The following is an 18,284-nucleotide window of genomic DNA, read 5'->3' as shown; positions in this document are numbered from 1 at the left end:
ATAACTTTTAAATATAGTGGTTTAGAACGTAGTCTTTGTGGAAGTTCCATTCACTGGTAATTTTTTCTTTTGCTATTATATTTGATTATCAATATCTAGAATTTATGTTGTCTTAAAAAGTTCCAAGGAGTGCCTTTTGAAAATATAGTGTAGGTTGAGAGTATTTCATGAATACTCTTTTAAATTCCATTTAAAACATTGTTAGAAAGTGATTTTGAGAATTGCTAATTATAGAGTTTTAACCTGGAACATTTTCATTATTGAAAATTATTACCTATCTTCATGTTATTTAGGAAGATTTTTACCTCTGAAGACAATGTTAGGACCAAGATATGACAGTCAAGTTGCTGAAGAAAATCGGTTCCATCCCAGTATGCTTTCAAATTATCTGAAGAGTCTGAAGGTAAGAAACAAAACATTTTTTTTTTTTTTTTGCGGTACGTGGGCCTCTCACTGTTGTGGCCTCTCCCGTTGCGGAGCACAGGCTCCGGATGCACAGGCTCAGCGGCCATAGCTCACGGGCCCAGCTGCTCCACAGCATGTGGGATCTTCCCGGACTGGGGTACGAACCCGTGTCCACTGCATTGGCAGGCGGACTCTCAACCACTGCGCCGCCGGGGAAGCCCGAAACAAAACATTTTTGATATTGATTTAACATACTTTATCCCTTTCTTGTTCTACAGGTGGCTTTTTATTTTTTTTAAATTTATTTATTTATTTATTTATTTAGGGATGAATTGGGTCTTTGTTGCTGTGCGTGGGCTTTCTCTAGCTGTGGCGAGCGGGGGCTACTCTTTGTTGTGGTACGTGGGCTTCTCATTGCAGTGGCTTCTCTCGTTGTGGAGCACAGGCTCTAGGCACGCGGCCTTCAGTAGTTGTGGCATACGGGCTCAGTAGTTGTGGCTTGCAGGCTCTAGAGCGCAGGCTCAGTAGTTGTGGCGCGTGGGCTTAGTTGCTCCGCGGCATGTGGGATCTTCCTGGACCAGGGCTCGAACCCGTGTCCCCTGCATCGGCAGGCAGACTCTCAACCACTGCGCCACGAGGGAAGCCCGGAGTTGAATTCTTATGTAGACCAGTCTCCTTTAGGCAAACGCAACAATAGGTACTCAATAAAAGCAGTAACAACAAAAGAGAGAAAAATAACAGTTTAAAAAGTACAGGTTGTTTCTCTTGCCATTCTTCTCAGAGAGTATATACTTCAGAATGAGGTGGAAGATGTTTGGATTAACTGTTCTTTTACTTGGCTCAGTTCCAGTGTGCATATATTTCAAGGCTGCATATGATTCTGGTTGTTCAAGATTTTTCAAACCTGTGGCCCCCTAACACAAGCCAACTACTTCAGTTACTGCTCAACAGAAGAAATAATGATTTTTGTTCCAATACAGGAAGAAAAACTGGCTGAGGAATGGGAGTAAGTCTTCAATGAGATGCACAAATACGGCCATGTGTACTATTCTTTATTGATTATTTAAGGGATTTACAAGGGAATTTTGACTGTACACACTTTTTGCCCTGTGTACTCACTTGAGAATTTAACTGCGTAACATGTGCTGTAGTAATGACTGCTCGGAGTGCTGGGTTATTGTGTGCCTGGAGCTTTGGTTGGGGTGTGTTTCAGATAGATGATATCCCTGTTCTGGCTTCTTGTCTAGTAAATCATAGGTGGAGTGACAGATGCAGAAAACTACATCAGTGTTTGCTTTTTTAGGTACACTTTTGTAATGTTGAAGTGGAGTCTGTTTTGCTTATGTTCTTGTTTCATCATTAGTTTGGGGGTTAATTTATTTTATTTAGTGCTTAAGTTCTATGTCTTGAATAAGACTTGGATAAGTGATACTTTCATTATTATTAGTTCATTGGCAGAGTGAACCTAAAATCTCCCTTAGTGTAGTTGAATGAACTGGCCTGGAATACTGCCATTTAGTCAGTTCGATTCGGTACAAATTCAGTTACCAGTAAATCTGTCCTTTTTTCTTTCATTCTTTTTTAAGGTTAAAATGGGCTTGTTGGTGGACCTGACAAATACTTCAAGATTCTATGACAGAAATGACATAGAAAAAGAAGGAATCAAATATATAAAACTTCAGTGTAAAGGGTAAGTCATGTATTAAGATTCCTTAATATTTAAACCTTCTGCTGAAATTTGTAATCTCTTCTTAAAAAAAAATGTTTTTGTATTACTAGACATGGCGAATGCCCTACAACGGAGAATACCGAGACATTTATTCGTCTATGTGAGCGGTTTAATGAAAGAAACCCGCCTGAACTTATAGGTATGTTTGGCTTCACTTTACCAATGTTGAATATTTTCTTTGTGATTGGGTTTCCATTTTCTTTTTTACAAGTGAATTGATATGGAAGTTTTTTTTTCTTTTTAAAATCATCACCAAGAAGCATTTACTAAAGTAGTAGACTAACTTTTTTTTTTTTTTTGCGGTACCCAGGCCTCCCACTGCTGCGGCCTCTCCTGTTGTGGAGCACAGGCTTCGGACGCGCAGGCTCAGCGGCCATGGCTCATGGGCCTAGCCGCTCCGCGGCATGTTGGATCTTCCCAGACCGGGGCACGAACCCGTGTCCCCTGCATTAGCAGGCGGACTCTCAATCACTGTGCCACCAGGGAAGCCCAATTTCCAATTTTTAATGTAATTCCAAGCAAAATCCCAATGAGACTTTGGAAAAATTACTATGAAGTTAATTTCTATTTGTTAAGTCCACTGCCTCCATTAAGTCAGTATTTATTGAGTACAGAAAACAATTGTTTGGCAAATCAAACAGGTGAAATTATGGGCAAGAAAATTTTGAAAGATAAAAAGTAACAAGGGGATTTTCCTTACCAGTTATCCAAGCGTATGGTAAAGTAATGGAAACTACAGTGGTTTCCTAGTGGTAGAGATGTTTTTCACATCAGAGAGGGAAGGTGTGATTATTCAACAGATGGTTATGAGACAATTAGCCGACTGTATAATAAAATATATTTTAGATGGATCAAATATTTTTGAAAGGACCCATAATAATATAGGAGAAATATAGGTGAGTACTTATTTAACTCTGAGGTAAGAAAGGGTATTCCAAGTTTATTGTCAAAGGCAGAATCCATAAACAGGTATTTTTTAAGCCGTATTCCTGGACCGCCTGCGTCGGAATCACCTGAGGATGTTTATTAGAAGTGCATGCTTTAGGGCCCCGTACTGGACTTGTATGATCAAAACCTCTGGGAATGAAGCCTAGGGATCTAATTGTTTTTAAAACAAGGGTCTTAGGTGATTTTTATGTACACTTAAATTTGAAAACTGCTGTCAAAAATTAAAATATCTATTCATGGTAATAGTAACAGCTGGGATTAATGAATGCTTATTATTTGCCTGGCAGACTTGGTGGGAAACTATGAATGAATGAATGAATGAATGAATGTAATCCTCATAACAACTCTGTAATATGTGGCAGTATCCATATTTTACAGATAAGAAAACTGAATCTCAGAGAAATTAAGTATAGTTTTTCCATGGTGACACATCTGATAAGTGGTTAAGCCAGGTTTGTAATCCGGTTTCTTACTTCAAAGTCCAAATCTCTAATTACTTGCTACACTGGTTTCTAGAGTGACCACATAAAAATGAAAAATAAATTCTGTATTATAAAACACAACAGAAACAGAGCAAAAAGATATTTGACTAATTGGGAGCAATATTTGAAGCATATATGACAGATAAAAGTTAATATTCTTATATACAAAAAGATTTTATAATCCAACAGGCAAAAGAGGCATTTCTCCATAGAAAAATATGGAAAACAATGAAAATGAAATTTATAAGAAATGAATTACAAATAGCCAAGAAACATGAAAAAAATTTTCATTCGTACTTGTTAACAAGAGATACAAATTAAAATATATGTTGTTACCTTCCCCCATCAAATTGGCAAAGATTAAAAAAGAATCATAATGTCAAGCTTTGGATAAAGTGGATGTACTTATACATTATTAATTTGAGTGTTAATTGGTACGCCCTCTCTGGAGGGCCAATTTGGTGATATTTGTCAAGATTCTTAAAAGTGTTCACACTCTTTGACTTGTCAAGGCCACATTTAAGAATTTATTTAAAGGAAGTAGTCAGAGATGGACATAAAGATTTATGAGAAAGAAATTTAATCACATCTTCATTTGTAATTAAAAAACTGGAAACAGCTTAAACCTCTGATAGAAGCAGATCATTTATATTGTACAGTATGCAATTTATTTAACAGAAGAACAATAATATGGGACTATATGACATGGTATTGTGATATGTATATATATTTACACATTCACATGAATATGTGTAACAAATACACACATATTTAGGATACAACCAGAACATAAACAGCTTAAAATAGCATTGAGACCTTTATTTGAACAATTAAAAACAATTTTTTTCATCCGAGAGAAGCCATTATAGGGGTAAAGAAGAATTCAAGAAGAACTTCAAGAACACTTAACATCTGGAATCAGATATCCTGATTTCAGGAAGATTAATACTCCCAAGTCAACCCTTGTTATAAATTGTCCGGTTGTATTCTTAGAAGAACTGATGGGGAAATTTTCTAAATTGAGTGTTTTATGGGTTATTAAAAAAAAATTATAGAACTGTGCTACAATATATGTTAATATATATTATTTGTTTTATATCACTGGTAGGGGTTCTCTTCATGAGGATTGAAGTGGAAGCATTTGCTTTGGGCCTGTCCAGTTTTGGAGCATTGTAGTGGCAATTATTTATTGTAATATTCTGAAGACAACAACAGAAACTGGTCTTAGAGCTGGTTGCTGGTAACACCTTTTCAAACAAAAAGAATAAAGAATCAAGTTTGTGTTCTTAGGATCAGAAAATATTGGTCTGCTTTTACAATATTTTAGTTGTGTTAGTATCAGAGATGGAATTTTCATCAGCCTTGCACACATTCTTGCTGAAGCATACTTGTGATCAACAGTAGACATTTGTGACATGACAAAAGTTAGACTCAGATTTATTTTCAAAGCTACTCTTTTTTTTAAATCATCATTTTACTGTCAGTTCATGCAGTTAGCCTGGTTGTGGGATAATACTGTAGACTTAGTGGAAATGAAAAGTTCTTGAAACACAGAAGCCTCAGACGTTTTCTGATGTTTAGGAAGAACTACAGCTTCATAATCCCTTATCTGAAACCCGTGGGGGTCATATGTTTCCAATTCTTACCATATGTTACCTCCCCTGGAGATAGTACCTCCTAATTTTTCTTTATTGTAGAAATTTTCAGTCATACCAAAAATAGGGAGAATAGTGAAATGACACCTCATGTATCCATCATTCAGCTTCAATAATTATCATTTTGCTGTTTTTTTTTTTTTTTTTCATTTTTCCTCTCTTCCCCCTAACAGATTTTTTTCTGAGTATTTTAAATTAGATCACAGGTACCATGTCATTTCACTTAAAGTGTTTCAGTATGCATCTCTAACTGATAAGGATTTTTGGTTTTTATATAATCACCATGCAATTGTACCAAACAGAATAATGAGAAATTCCTTAAGGTCATTAAAGCCTAGTCCATTTTCAGGTTTCCTCAATTATAGAAAAAATGCCTTTTTAAGTTAGATTTTCAAACCAGTTTCCAATAGTGTCCACATGTTGCATTTTGTTGTTATGTCTCTTAAATCTCTCTGATTCACTTTCTTTTTTAATGCTATCAGTTTGCTGGAAGAAACCACATCATTTGTCCTATAAAATATTGCATTATCTGGGTCTACCTGAGTGCTTCCTCATAGTATTAGTTAACTTTTTCCTTTGTCTTCTGTATGTCCTGTAAACTGGTAGTTAAATCGAGAGGCGTACTTATATATTTTGGCAAGCATACTTCATAGTTGGCGTTGTATGGTTCCTTTCACACCACATCAGGAAGCACATAATGTCTGATGGTCCTGCTTTTAGGGGTACGAAGATGATTAAGTGGGTTCTGGTGGCACCATCTTGTTTCCTCTGTTACAGACTTTTTCATCTGTCTTTTACCTAATGATTTTATCATCCATTGATGGTTGCTGCCTTCATCCAGTATTTCATTAGGGGTTGGAAAACAGTGATTGTTTTCTGATTCTCTCTCATTTCTTCATGGATTAGCTGGAATTCTTCTTTAGTAAAGAACTATTCTCAACAATTTGATTATCCTGAAATGCAGTTTGTAATGGAAAGGCAAGTTAAGCGTCTGATTCTCTTATTTCTTAATTTCCAGAATAATGAATTGGTATCTTACCAATCTCCAGTGGTGACTGATTACTTTCTTTTCTTGGAGTATCTGTATGAACTCATGAATTTTTATATAGTTGATGTATTTAAATCAGTTGCAGTCAATATTTATTCTTATGCCCAAATTGCTCCATCCTAGGCCAATGGGAGCCCCTTCAAGTTGATTTCTGTATCCTTTTGATAGTACCCTATCAGTCTTTTTTAGAGCTTTTTTGAAATTATAATTACAAATAAGAGATTATGGAGCTATAGTGCATTTGTTTGCATGTACAGAAATAACTTGAGGATAAGAATTTTGTGGACTGGAGAAATAAAAAAGTCTGTTTTGTGTTAAAAGAGAAATGGCTGATTTCTTGGTAAATGGTGGACTACATATAATAGATGTGTAGCTTAACTAATGCCTCTAATTACTTTAGGTGTTTCTAATTATAAATACATGGGCCAGATTTGTGAATATATATTTTCCTGAGTAGCACACGTGTATTTTGGTAAAAAACATTTCTCTTGATTAAATAAAAATATTTATAATAACTTGGCACATAATAAGTTCTTTTTTTATATTAGTTGATTGATTTATTTTTGGCTGCATTGGGTCTTTGTTGCTGCGCGTGGGCTTTCTCTAATTGCGGAGAGCAGGGGCGACTCTTCTTTGCAGTGCACAGGCTTCTCATTGCAGTGGCTTCTCTTGTTGTGGAACATGGGCTTTAGGTGTGTGGGCTTCAGTAGTTGTGGCTTGCGGGCTTAGTAGTTGTGGCCCATTGTATATTCTTGCCTCCTTTATCAAAGATCAGGTGACCATATGGGCATGGGTTTATCCTTGGGTTTTCTTTCCTGATCCATTGATCTATATTTCTGTTTTTGTGCCAGTACCATACTGTCTTGATTACTGTAGCTTTGTAGTATAGTCTGAAGTCAGAGAACCTGATTCCTCCAGCTCTGTTTTACTTTCTCAAGATTGCTTTGGCTATTCAGGGTCTTTTGTGTTTCCATACAAATTGTGAAATTTTTTGTTCTAGTTCTGTGAAAAATGCCATTGGTAGTTTGAGAGGGATTGCATTGAATCTGTAGATTGCTTTGGATCATATAGTCATTTTCACAGTGTTGATTCTTCCAATCCAAAAACATGGTATCTCTCTCCATTTCTCTGTATCCTTTTTAATTTCTTTCATCAGTGTCTTATAGTTTTCTGCATACAGGTCTTTTGTCTCCTTAGGTAGGTTTATTCCTAGGTATTCTTTTTGTTGCAATGGTAAATGGGAGTGTTTCCTTAATTTCTCTTTCAGATTTTTCATTGTTCGTGTATAGGAATGCAAGTGATTTCTGTGCATTAATTTTGTATCCTTCTACTTTACCAAATTCATTGATTAGCTCTAGTAGTTTTTTGGTAGCATCTTTAGGATTCTCTGTGTATTACAGTATCATGTCATCTGCAAACAGTGACAGCTTTACTTCTTATTTTCCAATTTGAATTCCTTTTATTTCTTTTACTTCTCTGATTGCTGTGGCTAAAACTTCCAAAACTATGTTGAATAATGAGCACTGGTACTTTCTTAAATTGCATATCATGGCATGACTTAATCACTTAATTGGCAATTATTCTTACATTTCCTGTTCATAAAAATATTTAGTTAATCTTGCTAGAGTAAAAATTAGATGCAAAAATAGTAGTGGTGTAGATGAGAAACATTTTTAGAGTATTTGTTGCTTAAATTGGTCTCAAATATAAAGTAGAAAGGAAATTTACATGTTGGGTTAAGATTTATGTTGAATAAAAATGTCTATTTACAGCTGACATCTTTGTGTAACTTTTGAGGCACGTTTTCTTAACAAAGCACTGGAGATGATGAACTTATAGAGTTTCATGATTATAGCAATTATTTCTAAGGGGTAACTTTTTCTGTTCAAGGCTGATCTCTTTATTTTTTATCTCTTTTCAGAAACTTCATTTCAGTTATATCATTGTTCTCTATTTCAGTCTCTGTGATTTAACCAGGTCCTTTTCAGCCTGTAAATATACCCAAGCCTCTTATATTAAAATATTACCCCTACCTCCAAAAAACCCCCACACCTTTCTGTTTTATATTCCCCTTTCCTTCCCAGTCAACTTTCCAAAAGATTGATACTTGAATCCATTTATTTTCATTCACATCACTGTGATCTGGAGTCCTCCCTCTGCAGTCTTAAACAAATAGTGACTTTCAGTTCTAATCATTTTGTGACATTTAAACAGTTGAACACTCCTGTCTTGGAACTTCTTCTTTTCCTGGTGAACATGACCCAGTGTTCATGCACTCTTTGTTTTCTCGACCCCATGATTGTTCATTCTTAGTCGTTTTTTATGCCCTTCCATCCGCCAACTTATTCTTGAAAGGTTAGTTTTCCTCAGATTCCATCCTTAATTATCTTCTCTTGTTCTGTTGATACTTACCCATTCTCAGTGATTTTGCCCACACCACAGACTGCTTCTGTAGTGACTATATGCTGATTATTCTTGAATCCACAACTCCAGCTAGATCTCTCTGTGAAGCTCTTTACCCTTATTTCCAAATATTTGTAAGTCTCATAAGAACCTTAAACTCAGCATGTCCAGCTGTACTCATTGCCTTGCCCGAAAGACTGATGTAAACGCCTGTACTTCCTTACCTGGTAAAGGGGGCCATTGCGCAAATAGTCACCCAAGTCAGAAACCAAACTCTCAGTGTTGACAGTTATTCACCCCTCAGATTGCACATTCTACCTTAAATGTTTCTTCCATAAATTACTGGGATGGCTTCCTTACTAGTTTTCTTGCTTCATTGATGCTCCGTCTCTACTTTACATTGAGCTGCCATTGAAGTGGGTTCTCTACAGCGTGATCATTTAATAATGTACACCAAGCTGTCTTTATTACTTTTCAAAGTAGTTAAAATGACTTGAAAATGCAGTCAGTTTTAGAATTTATGAAACTCATTTGCAGCATTTCAGAATATAGAGGCAGGACCACACTGATCTTGAATATGTCCTGAAAAAAAGCTTAACAAAAATAAATGTCTTTTTCTCAGCAGGTTTTTCTTCTAAAAGTTTATTTTGGAAGATTACAAGCTAATGTAAAGATACAGTCAGTTGATTTCTAGAGAACTTTGTTTTTATTGTACCGTGTATCCGTCAGTTTGTTATTTTCCGTATCTAGTGAAGTGTCTCGCGTGCATGTGTGTGTGCGTGCGCCTATGTTCTTTAGAGTTGTGTGTTTGATGAAATACCTCCTTATTTAAAATGCTTGGAATCTTTTAGTTTTAAAATAAAACTTTAGACCTTAGAAACAGTTGTAACTAATAAATCAGTATATGTTATATTTAAACTTATAGCTAGTGCTATAAGTTATTTTCTAAGCAATTTAAGCTGACAGGTTTAATAGTTATAAAAGAAGGCCAAGCTTTAAAAATGTATTTTATAAAATGATTGAAATGTTTTGATTGCAGGTTGGGGTTTTAAAGTAAAACGTAGCCTCTGAAGTGATTTATTAAATCAAAATTGTTTTATTTTTTAGGTGTTCATTGTACCCATGGTTTCAATCGCACTGGTTTCCTCATATGTGCCTTCTTGGTGGAGAAAATGGATTGGAGGTATTTGTTTCTTGTTATAATGACATATTTAGTAATTGATAAAAATTTTTTATTGCTTTTTCAGTTATAGCATTTTATATTGCCAGGTTTTTGGTGAAGTCATGAGTAATATGATTGACTCAATTGGTTCTCATTTTAGATTTGGTTAATCTTTCGAGCACCATTCATTACCTGGTGTTTTCTACTAAGTAGCACTTTTGAGTGCTTATGGATCCCATATACCATGCATTTTCTTTTCCAGATTTTTTTTCACATCTTACAGAATTATCAGAGACAAGTTCTCCCAATATTTTGTGTACGTTTTCACCTTGGAGGTTACTATTGTTTTTCTTTTCATTTTTAATAGTACCTTTTAAAAATACCTATTGAGTACTAGGAAAAACTTAAATGCTATACAGAAAAGGTATTTTGGGGGACAGAGTTATTCTGTTTAAACCAATAAGCATGTCTTTCTGAGCAGCTGTTATTTGTAAAGTGTCTTTTTAGATTCTGAGAGATTAGAGAATGGGATATTACTAACTGAATTTCCTCATTTACTTTGAAGGTCTTTACTTTTGTTTACAAAGCCTTTCACGCAGTAGATCCTTCTCTGAATATAATCAGCTGAAGTACACATGTGATTGTATGTTTTCCTGTTCATTCATCCTTGGGGGTTCTCTACTGCATGCACTTCTAGCCCTGCCTTTCTGGCCTTTCAGATGCTCTACACAGTAATGCTACACGATACAGACTCCTATGTCAGACTCAGCCTATGCTTAGCCTCTCTCTGATGACCTGTACTCTTAATGCCTGGGTGTGTTGAAAGTTCCTGAAGAACCAGCATGCTTTTACTCTCTTTTCATATTGCTATTCACATTTCTTTGATGTTTTCGCTGAGAGTCAGACCTCAAACTTCAAGGGTTTACTTAAATTCCTTACAGACTGTACCCAGTATCGTCTATACACTCATTGCAGTTTACCTCTAGAGTTTTGGAAATTCCCATGTACTTATGTTAAAAATGTTTCAGAATGAATTTGTCTCTTAATAGATTGAATGCCTTGAGCGTGGGGACTGTGATTTGTCCATTTTAGAAAACCTCTATTATGCTTTGTATAATTGCCTTAAATGTAACAAGTGAATTTTGATAAATCTGCATAAATGGAGAGTAGTGAGGAAATTGCATGATGTTTATTTTCCATAGTATTGAAGCAGCAGTTGCTACTTTTGCTCAAGCCAGACCACCAGGAATTTATAAGGGTGATTATTTGAAAGAACTTTTTCGTCGCTATGGTGATATAGAGGAAGCACCACCCCCACCTCTATTGCCAGATTGGTGTTTTGAGGATGATGAAGACGAAGATGAGGACGAGGATGGAAAAAAGGAATCAGAACCTGGGTCAAGTGCCTCCTTTGGCAAAAGGAGAAAAGAACGTTTAAAACTGGTAATGTTTAAAAATACTATTATAGTCTTTACCTTTTCTTCTACAGCTTCATTGAGACTTATGCAAATGGAATGTTAACTATGTTTGTTTAGCTAGATTTGTTAGATTATTTCATTCTGGTTATTTCCAAAGACTCTTAATAGCCATGGATCTTTGCCTTTTCTATAAGAAAAGTTTCAGTTATATAAATTCATCCTGTTTTTGTTTCTTAGGTAAACCAAAGAACTCTTAGATGTTAGATTGAGAATTTATTGTTTCTTTGCAAACTGTTGTGAGATTCTAACTAAATATGGAGTGAAAATTTTTACTGATGCTTTACAAAATTGTCCCATAGTTAAAATAACTTTGCATATGAATTCTGCTCCTTTCCATGGGTGGTGTTTTCATATTTTTCTGTAAAGTTGAACTCAGAAGATTCTTATTTATTCTATAGCCAACTCCTGTTAATCTTCTAGAAATAAAAGGCCTAAGAAAAAACATTAGGCATTACCTTCTTTTCTCGGGAGGACAGGAGAGATGTTGAGAAGAAGATTGCTGGTTGTACTTGTACATACACAAGTAGATGGTGTAGGCCAAAGGGTAAAATCAGGGAAAGTGTGGCGGTAATTAATTGTTCATAAAGGTAATAATTAAGGTGTGTGAGATATCATGGTTGAGCAGTAAATCCCACAACTCATTTATTAGTATGCATTGACTGACAGGCAAGGAAGAAAATTCCTTGTTTTATGTAAATAATAAAATACAGTTATTTAGGGCTTAAAAAAAAAGTCTCTTGTTCGAAAAACATTGTTTTAATATGTATTTGCACATTTCAAACTTCAAGACTCAGTGGCTACTGAAAGTGTAAATTGTTTTGAAACATAGAAATAATTTCAAAAATAACTTAGTTTTTTACTCTAACTCATTTTCTGGACTAGTTTTTTACTCTAACTCATTTTCTGGACTTAGATATCTGAAATTACTGAATCACATACCTAGAAAAATAAGAATCACATTCTAAAGAAAGTCTAATAGCATAATATGACATATAGATGATTACCCTCTTATCACTTCTGTGAGGGAATTCAACTGTATTTTTTAAGAATAACATTAATCATGAGCATACGCTTAATGTATTTTTGAATTATGATCTAGTATTTGAATGTGTAAAAGAGTTTAAAACAAACATTACTGTTTTTACAAAATAGGGTCAAGTTTGCGGCATTTATTTTTCTTTGCCATCAGAAGGTATCTTAAAAATGACATTTATTTTATAAACTTAAGCACCATTAAATCCCTATAATTGCAAATGAGCTCCAGCAGCATTAAAAGGAAACTAGCTAAGAAGAGCATGTTTCTTTAGGGGAATAAATGACATATAAAATAAAATCCCAAACCTAGTTTCTCCTGGTTTGTTTTGTCAGTTACTAAGAGGGGTGTTTAAAAATTCCCCACTGTGATTGTGGATTTACCTATTTCTCCTTGTAGTTCTGTTAGATTTTGCTTTATATATATATATATATATATATATATATATATATATATATATATATATACTTTTTTTTTTTTTTTTTTTGGTGTACGCGGGCCTCTCACTGTTGTGGCCTCTCCCGTTGCGGAGCACAGGCTCCGGACGCGCAGGCTCAGTGACCATGGCTCACGGGCCCAGCCGCTCCGCGGCATGTGCAATCTTCCCGGACCGGGGCACGAACCCGTGTCCCTTGCATCGGTAGGCGGACTCCCAACCACTGCGCCACCAGGGAAGCCCTGCTTTATATATTTTGAGGTGATATTTGGTTTATACAAATATGTATAAAAGATAATTTTATCTTTACAATGTCTTAACTTTTAGCATTGTAAAAGATCTGTTATTTATATGGTAGTACAAGTGTTGTTTTGGATAGTGTTTGTATGGAAGACCTTGTATCTATCTTTTTACTTTCAGCCTTTATTAATCCTTTATTTAAGGTATGACTCTTATAAGCATCATGTTGCTGGGTTTTGTTTACCTAGTCATCAGTTTTTGCCTTATTGGAATATTTAGTCTATGTACATTTATTTTACTGATATAATTTAAACTTACTATCTCACTATTTGTTTTTTTTTGTTTGATTTTGTTTATCCCACTTGTGGTATGGTCCTTTTTATCTTCCTTTCTTGCCTTAAAAAAAAAATTAATTAATTAATTTTTGCCTGCGTTGGGTCTTCGTCATTGGGTCTTCATTGCTGTGCGCAGGCCTCTTATTGTGGTGGCTTCTCTTGTTGCGGAACACGGGCTCTAGGCGCACGAGCTTCAGTAGTTGTGGCTCGCCGGCTCTAGAGCGCAGGCTCAGTAGTTGCGGCTCACAGGCTTAGTTGCTCAGCGGCATGTGGGATCTTCCTGGACCAGGGATTGAACCCGTGTCCCCTGCATTGGCAGGCAGATTCTTAACCACTGCACCACCAGGGAAGTCCTCTTGCCTTCTTTATGCTTAATTATTTTTACCCTTCTGTCACCCCAACCCATGCTTGTTATACATTCCTTTACTGTTTTTTTAGTGGTTATTTCAGTATGCATCTTTGACTGTTGAAGTCTGGTAAATGTTAGTACTTTTGCCACTTTATAGATAATGCAAGAATCCAAGAACTTTTGAGTCCATTCATCTCTTACTGCCCTTTTGGTATTGTGTATTTTGATTCTCTCTATACTTTAAATCCCATAAGACATCATCATCATCATCATCATTATATGGTTAATATTCATTAGCTATACCCACATATTTATCCTTTCTGGTGCTCTTCATTTCTTTGTGTATTTTTGTGGTTCCATTTGCATAGTTTTCCTTCTAACTGAAGCACTCTCTTCAGTATTTTCTTTAATGTGGATCTGCTGTGACACATTGTTTCAGCATTTGTGTGAAAATGTCTTTATATACCCCATGATTTTAAGAACAGTTGTTCTTCAAAATCCAGATTCTAGAATTCTGGGTTGATATGTTGAAGATATTATTCCATAATTCATTTCTGTTGAGAAGTTACTTCTTTGAAGAGAATTTCTTTTTGGTTTTGATTTTCAACAGTTTTACTATGATGTTTCTACCTGTGGTTTTCTTTGTATTTTTCCTGCTTCCTACTTACAGTGATTCTTGAAGTTATGATTAGATTTTTAAATCAGTTTTAGACAATTCTTGACCATTATCTCTTCAAATATTGTTTTAGATTCATTCTTTCTCCTTTCTCCTTCTACTCAATAGACCTTTTAAGTATTATTATTTTTTAAAATGTCTCATATGTTCTTTTCTATATTCTCCACTTTTTTGTTTCATTTTTTTCAGTCTGGTTATTTTTTTTCTGACCTATCTTCCAGTGTATTAATTCTCTCTGTAGCTTTGTCTAAGCTGCTGTTAAAATCATCCACTGAGTACTTAATTTCAGTTATTTTACTTTCACTTCTGGAATTTCAGTTTGAGTATTAAAGTAACTTTCAGTTCTCTGCTGGAATTCTGCATCTTGTCATTTAGGTTTTTGAATTTATTAAGGCTATTTTATTTTGTTTTATTTTTAAATCTTTTGGCCATGTGGCTTGTGGGATCTTAGTTCTCTGACCAGAGATTGAACCTTGGCCATGGCAGTGAAAACACCGAGTCCTAACCACCAGACTGCTAGGGACTCCCTATTAAGCCTATTTTAAAGCCTATGTCAGATAACTCTAGTATGTGCATACCCTCTGGATCCTTTTTTTAGTTTTTCTTCTTGTATTCATTTGATTTCTAGTCAACTGTAGGTTTTGTTTTGTTTTGTTTTTGTTTTAAATACCTGGGTATTTCTGCTTACTAGACATTATGTATGAAAAATTGTGGAAATAATTTAAGGTTCTGCATGCTGTTTTCTTCCTTCAGAGAAGATTTACCTTTGCTCCTACACAGGATTAGGAATAGAACATCTTAACTCAGTCAAGAATTGAACTGTTTAGAAGCTAGGCTTTAGTTTTGGGGGGCTGGTCTGTTTTTGATTCACCCCAGTTTTGTAGTGTGGCCCCTTGGGAATTCTAACTGAAATCCTGGAGCATTAAGCAGGACCCCTCTCCATGGTGACCTGAACTCCAATTTTTGTTTTCCCATTCTTGTGATAAATGCTGAAAGTTCTGTTCAGTTTTGTAGCCTCTCAGCTACCATTTTGGAAACAGTACCTTTAGAGGAAAATCCTAGAGGAGAAAAGCTATGCCAGATGTCTGTCTCATCTCTCAGGGCTTCCCTTCCTTCTGAGTTCTTGGCCCTTCAGGTCCTTACTGCCTTTCTAATTCTCTGATATCGTAAAACAGGTGCTTTTAACATTTTTATCTGGCATTTCTCATGGCTGCAAAATTTGTCTAAATAAACTAGTCTGCCATTGCCAAAAGCAGAATGCTTACCTTCTTTGTTTTTGGAGAAAGTAGTTAGATTTAATTTCTGACTGACAATGCAATGGTAATTTTCAAGAATATTTGAGCTTATACTTCCAAAGGTAGAGTTATGAAAAAAGAAAATTCTGAAGCTTTATGCATTTTGGTAGGTTTCTCCTCTTTTCAAATCATAACTAGTAAATACTAAAATTATTAAATATGTTTTTATTTATGAAAATAATATACTGACATTAAAGAAAATTTGAAAACAAATAATCCTTCAACTTTTACCCTACCACTGGCATTTTTGTTATCTTAAAAGAATTTCTCCACAATTACTTACCTATCTGTCTCTTTAAAAGTGTACACAAGTGACATACAGATCAATTTTCTTTGTAAAATAAAAATGTGAACATCTAGAAGTATATAGGGTAAGAAGTGAAGTTTTCTCTTTTCCTAGTACATACAGAACTACCTCATTCTTTTTGGCTAGCACCGAAGAGAATAGTTTATAAAAAGCAAACAGAACATTTCTTTAGAAGACAAGAGAGGATATCAATCCATAAAATAATGGCAAGCTATTATGAAGAAGAACCAGTTAGAGACCTTAGAAATGATAATAATAAAGAAAAATGTCAGTAGGTGGGTTGGATAGCAGACTGAAGTTAGCTGTGGAGGAAATTATCAAGCTGGAAGATCTAGCTAAGAAATTCTTCCTGGATGTAGCACAAGAAGACAAAGAAATATGAAAAATAGTTTAGAGTTTTGTAGTGATCTATATGGATGATTTAATAGTATGAAAAGTCATAGAGGGGATGAATACAGTAAGGATATGAAGTGTCCATCTGAGGATAATTTTCTGTGGTACAGCAGGGCCAGGTCAGACTAGTGATTTTAAGCAGCTGATGGGAGGTGAGAAAAAGGACACAGTTGTGTTAGGGGTCCTCATTACCACCTCTGCTTTTGGAGATTCTCTAGGATTCAGCATATAGTTGTACCCACAGCTAAGATTTAACGCAGCGGTATACTAAGGATATCCTGCTGGATCATAAGTGACAAAGACAAGTGGAGTTTCGAAGAGTCCACGTGCAGGCTTCCTTATGCTCTCTCCTTCCCACGAGGGGTCGTACAGAGCTCACTCTTCCCACAGCAATGGAAATGCATCAGCGCATGTGTGATGTTTCTGTCTAGGAAAGCTCGTTAGAGTCTCAGTGCCCAAGGTTTTTATTCATGGTTGGTCATGTAGGCAGCTTGTGCCTAGCGTGTATCAATATTCCAGAATCCCAGAAGGAAAACATTTGTTCAGCGTAAACTATTGCCTGTACAAATAGTTTAGGCATGATGAACCAGCCTTATCAGCTGACTGAGAACACTGGGAGTCATGTTCCCAGATGCCATCCAGGGGCCAACCTTGCAAGCAGTCCTATTATGTTAACTCTTACCTGCACACTGGTACAGACTATTCAAGTAGTTTGGTTATGAGCAAAAAGGGTAACTAAGGGTGATTGCTTGATGCAGACATATTCAGAAAAGGCTTTTTAGTATGGAATAAACTCACGCATATCTATTACTTGAGGATAAGGAGCTAGTGGAATCAGTGAAGTTGAAAATAAATGAAATGTTAGAGGAATTAATGATACAGCAATTTCTGAGGAGATTAAAGGGAATGAAGTTCAAGAGCAGATAGAGAAATAGGTCTTCAGCAAGAGGAGGGAAATCTCATCCTTAGCCCTGAGGTTGTGATTTTTCCTCAGTAAATTTCAGCTGCCTGTGTGTGGAAGTGGAGATTAATGGTGGGTTGATACAAGGTCGGCTATATTTAGTATGGGTGTGATGGAAGGATCAGAGGGTAAAGAGTACAGAGGATATCAGGTGAAGGGTAATTGAAGTAATCAGTGATAGGATCTAGGTTGAATAGGAAGTAAGGTCAGGATGGGGGAGCTGTTAGACTGGAAAGGGAGGAGTGAAGGATTGTTAGTCTTGGTGAAATTGAAAAGTGAGCTTAGTGAGAGTAAAAGAGTTAAGCTGTTTAATGAAAGAGGTCAGAAGAGCATATTGGTTTAGAATGTTGTGGGTACCCAGTCAATGTAAGTTGAGTTGATGAATCAAAAGGTGGAGCAGTCTGGAATGAGGATGATATGGCCATGGAGCAGGCTGTTCAAGTTAAGCACAGATGAGAGGATCATTAAAAAAGAAATTACAGGGCTTCCCTGGTGGCGCAGTGGTTGAGAGTCCACCTGCCATTGCAGGGGACGTGGGTTCGTGCCCCGGTCTGGGAGGATCCCACATGCCGCGGAGCGCCTGGGCCCGTGAGCCATGGCCGCTGAGCCTGTGCGTCCGGAGCCTGTGCTCCGCAACGGGAGAGGCCACAACAGAGGGAGACCCGCGTACCGCAAAAAAAAAAAAAAAGAAATTACAGAACTGTGAAGCTTAGGTTGTATGATGGGTCAGATTGTCTCAATGGATGTTAATGTTACCAATATAATGACAGAAGTTAGCATGGTGAGAAATACTGATGGTTTTGATGAATGTGCGGAAGTGACCAGAGGTCAATATATGAAGGAGAGAGCATTTTATTAATTTAGATTATCTGGTTGCAAGTAACAGAAACTAACTCAAACTAGCTTAAGTAATAAGAGGAATTTACTATGAGTAAATGGGTGCAGCTCA

General features: G+C 36.0%; 1 protein-coding gene across 1 annotated transcript in view; it reads left to right on the top strand.

Annotated features, from left to right (window-relative positions):
* RNGTT (RNA guanylyltransferase and 5'-phosphatase) overlaps positions 1-18,284 on the top strand; it is a 221,891-nt gene that overhangs the window by 9,039 nt on the left and 194,568 nt on the right. The window contains exons 2-6 of the mRNA XM_082669277.1: positions 294-403; positions 1,992-2,095; positions 2,185-2,273; positions 9,778-9,853; positions 11,035-11,275. Of these exons, the coding sequence (XP_082525403.1) occupies positions 294-403; positions 1,992-2,095; positions 2,185-2,273; positions 9,778-9,853; positions 11,035-11,275 (620 nt within the window). The remainder of the gene's footprint in view (positions 1-293; positions 404-1,991; positions 2,096-2,184; positions 2,274-9,777; positions 9,854-11,034; positions 11,276-18,284) is intronic.

The sequence above is a fragment of the Grampus griseus genome, assembly GCF_964374135.1.
Source record: "Grampus griseus genome assembly, chromosome: 13".
Taxonomy (NCBI): domain Eukaryota; kingdom Metazoa; phylum Chordata; class Mammalia; order Artiodactyla; family Delphinidae; genus Grampus; species Grampus griseus.
Note: the sequence above shows the minus strand (reverse complement) of the source record. Positions and strands in the feature narration are given on the sequence as shown.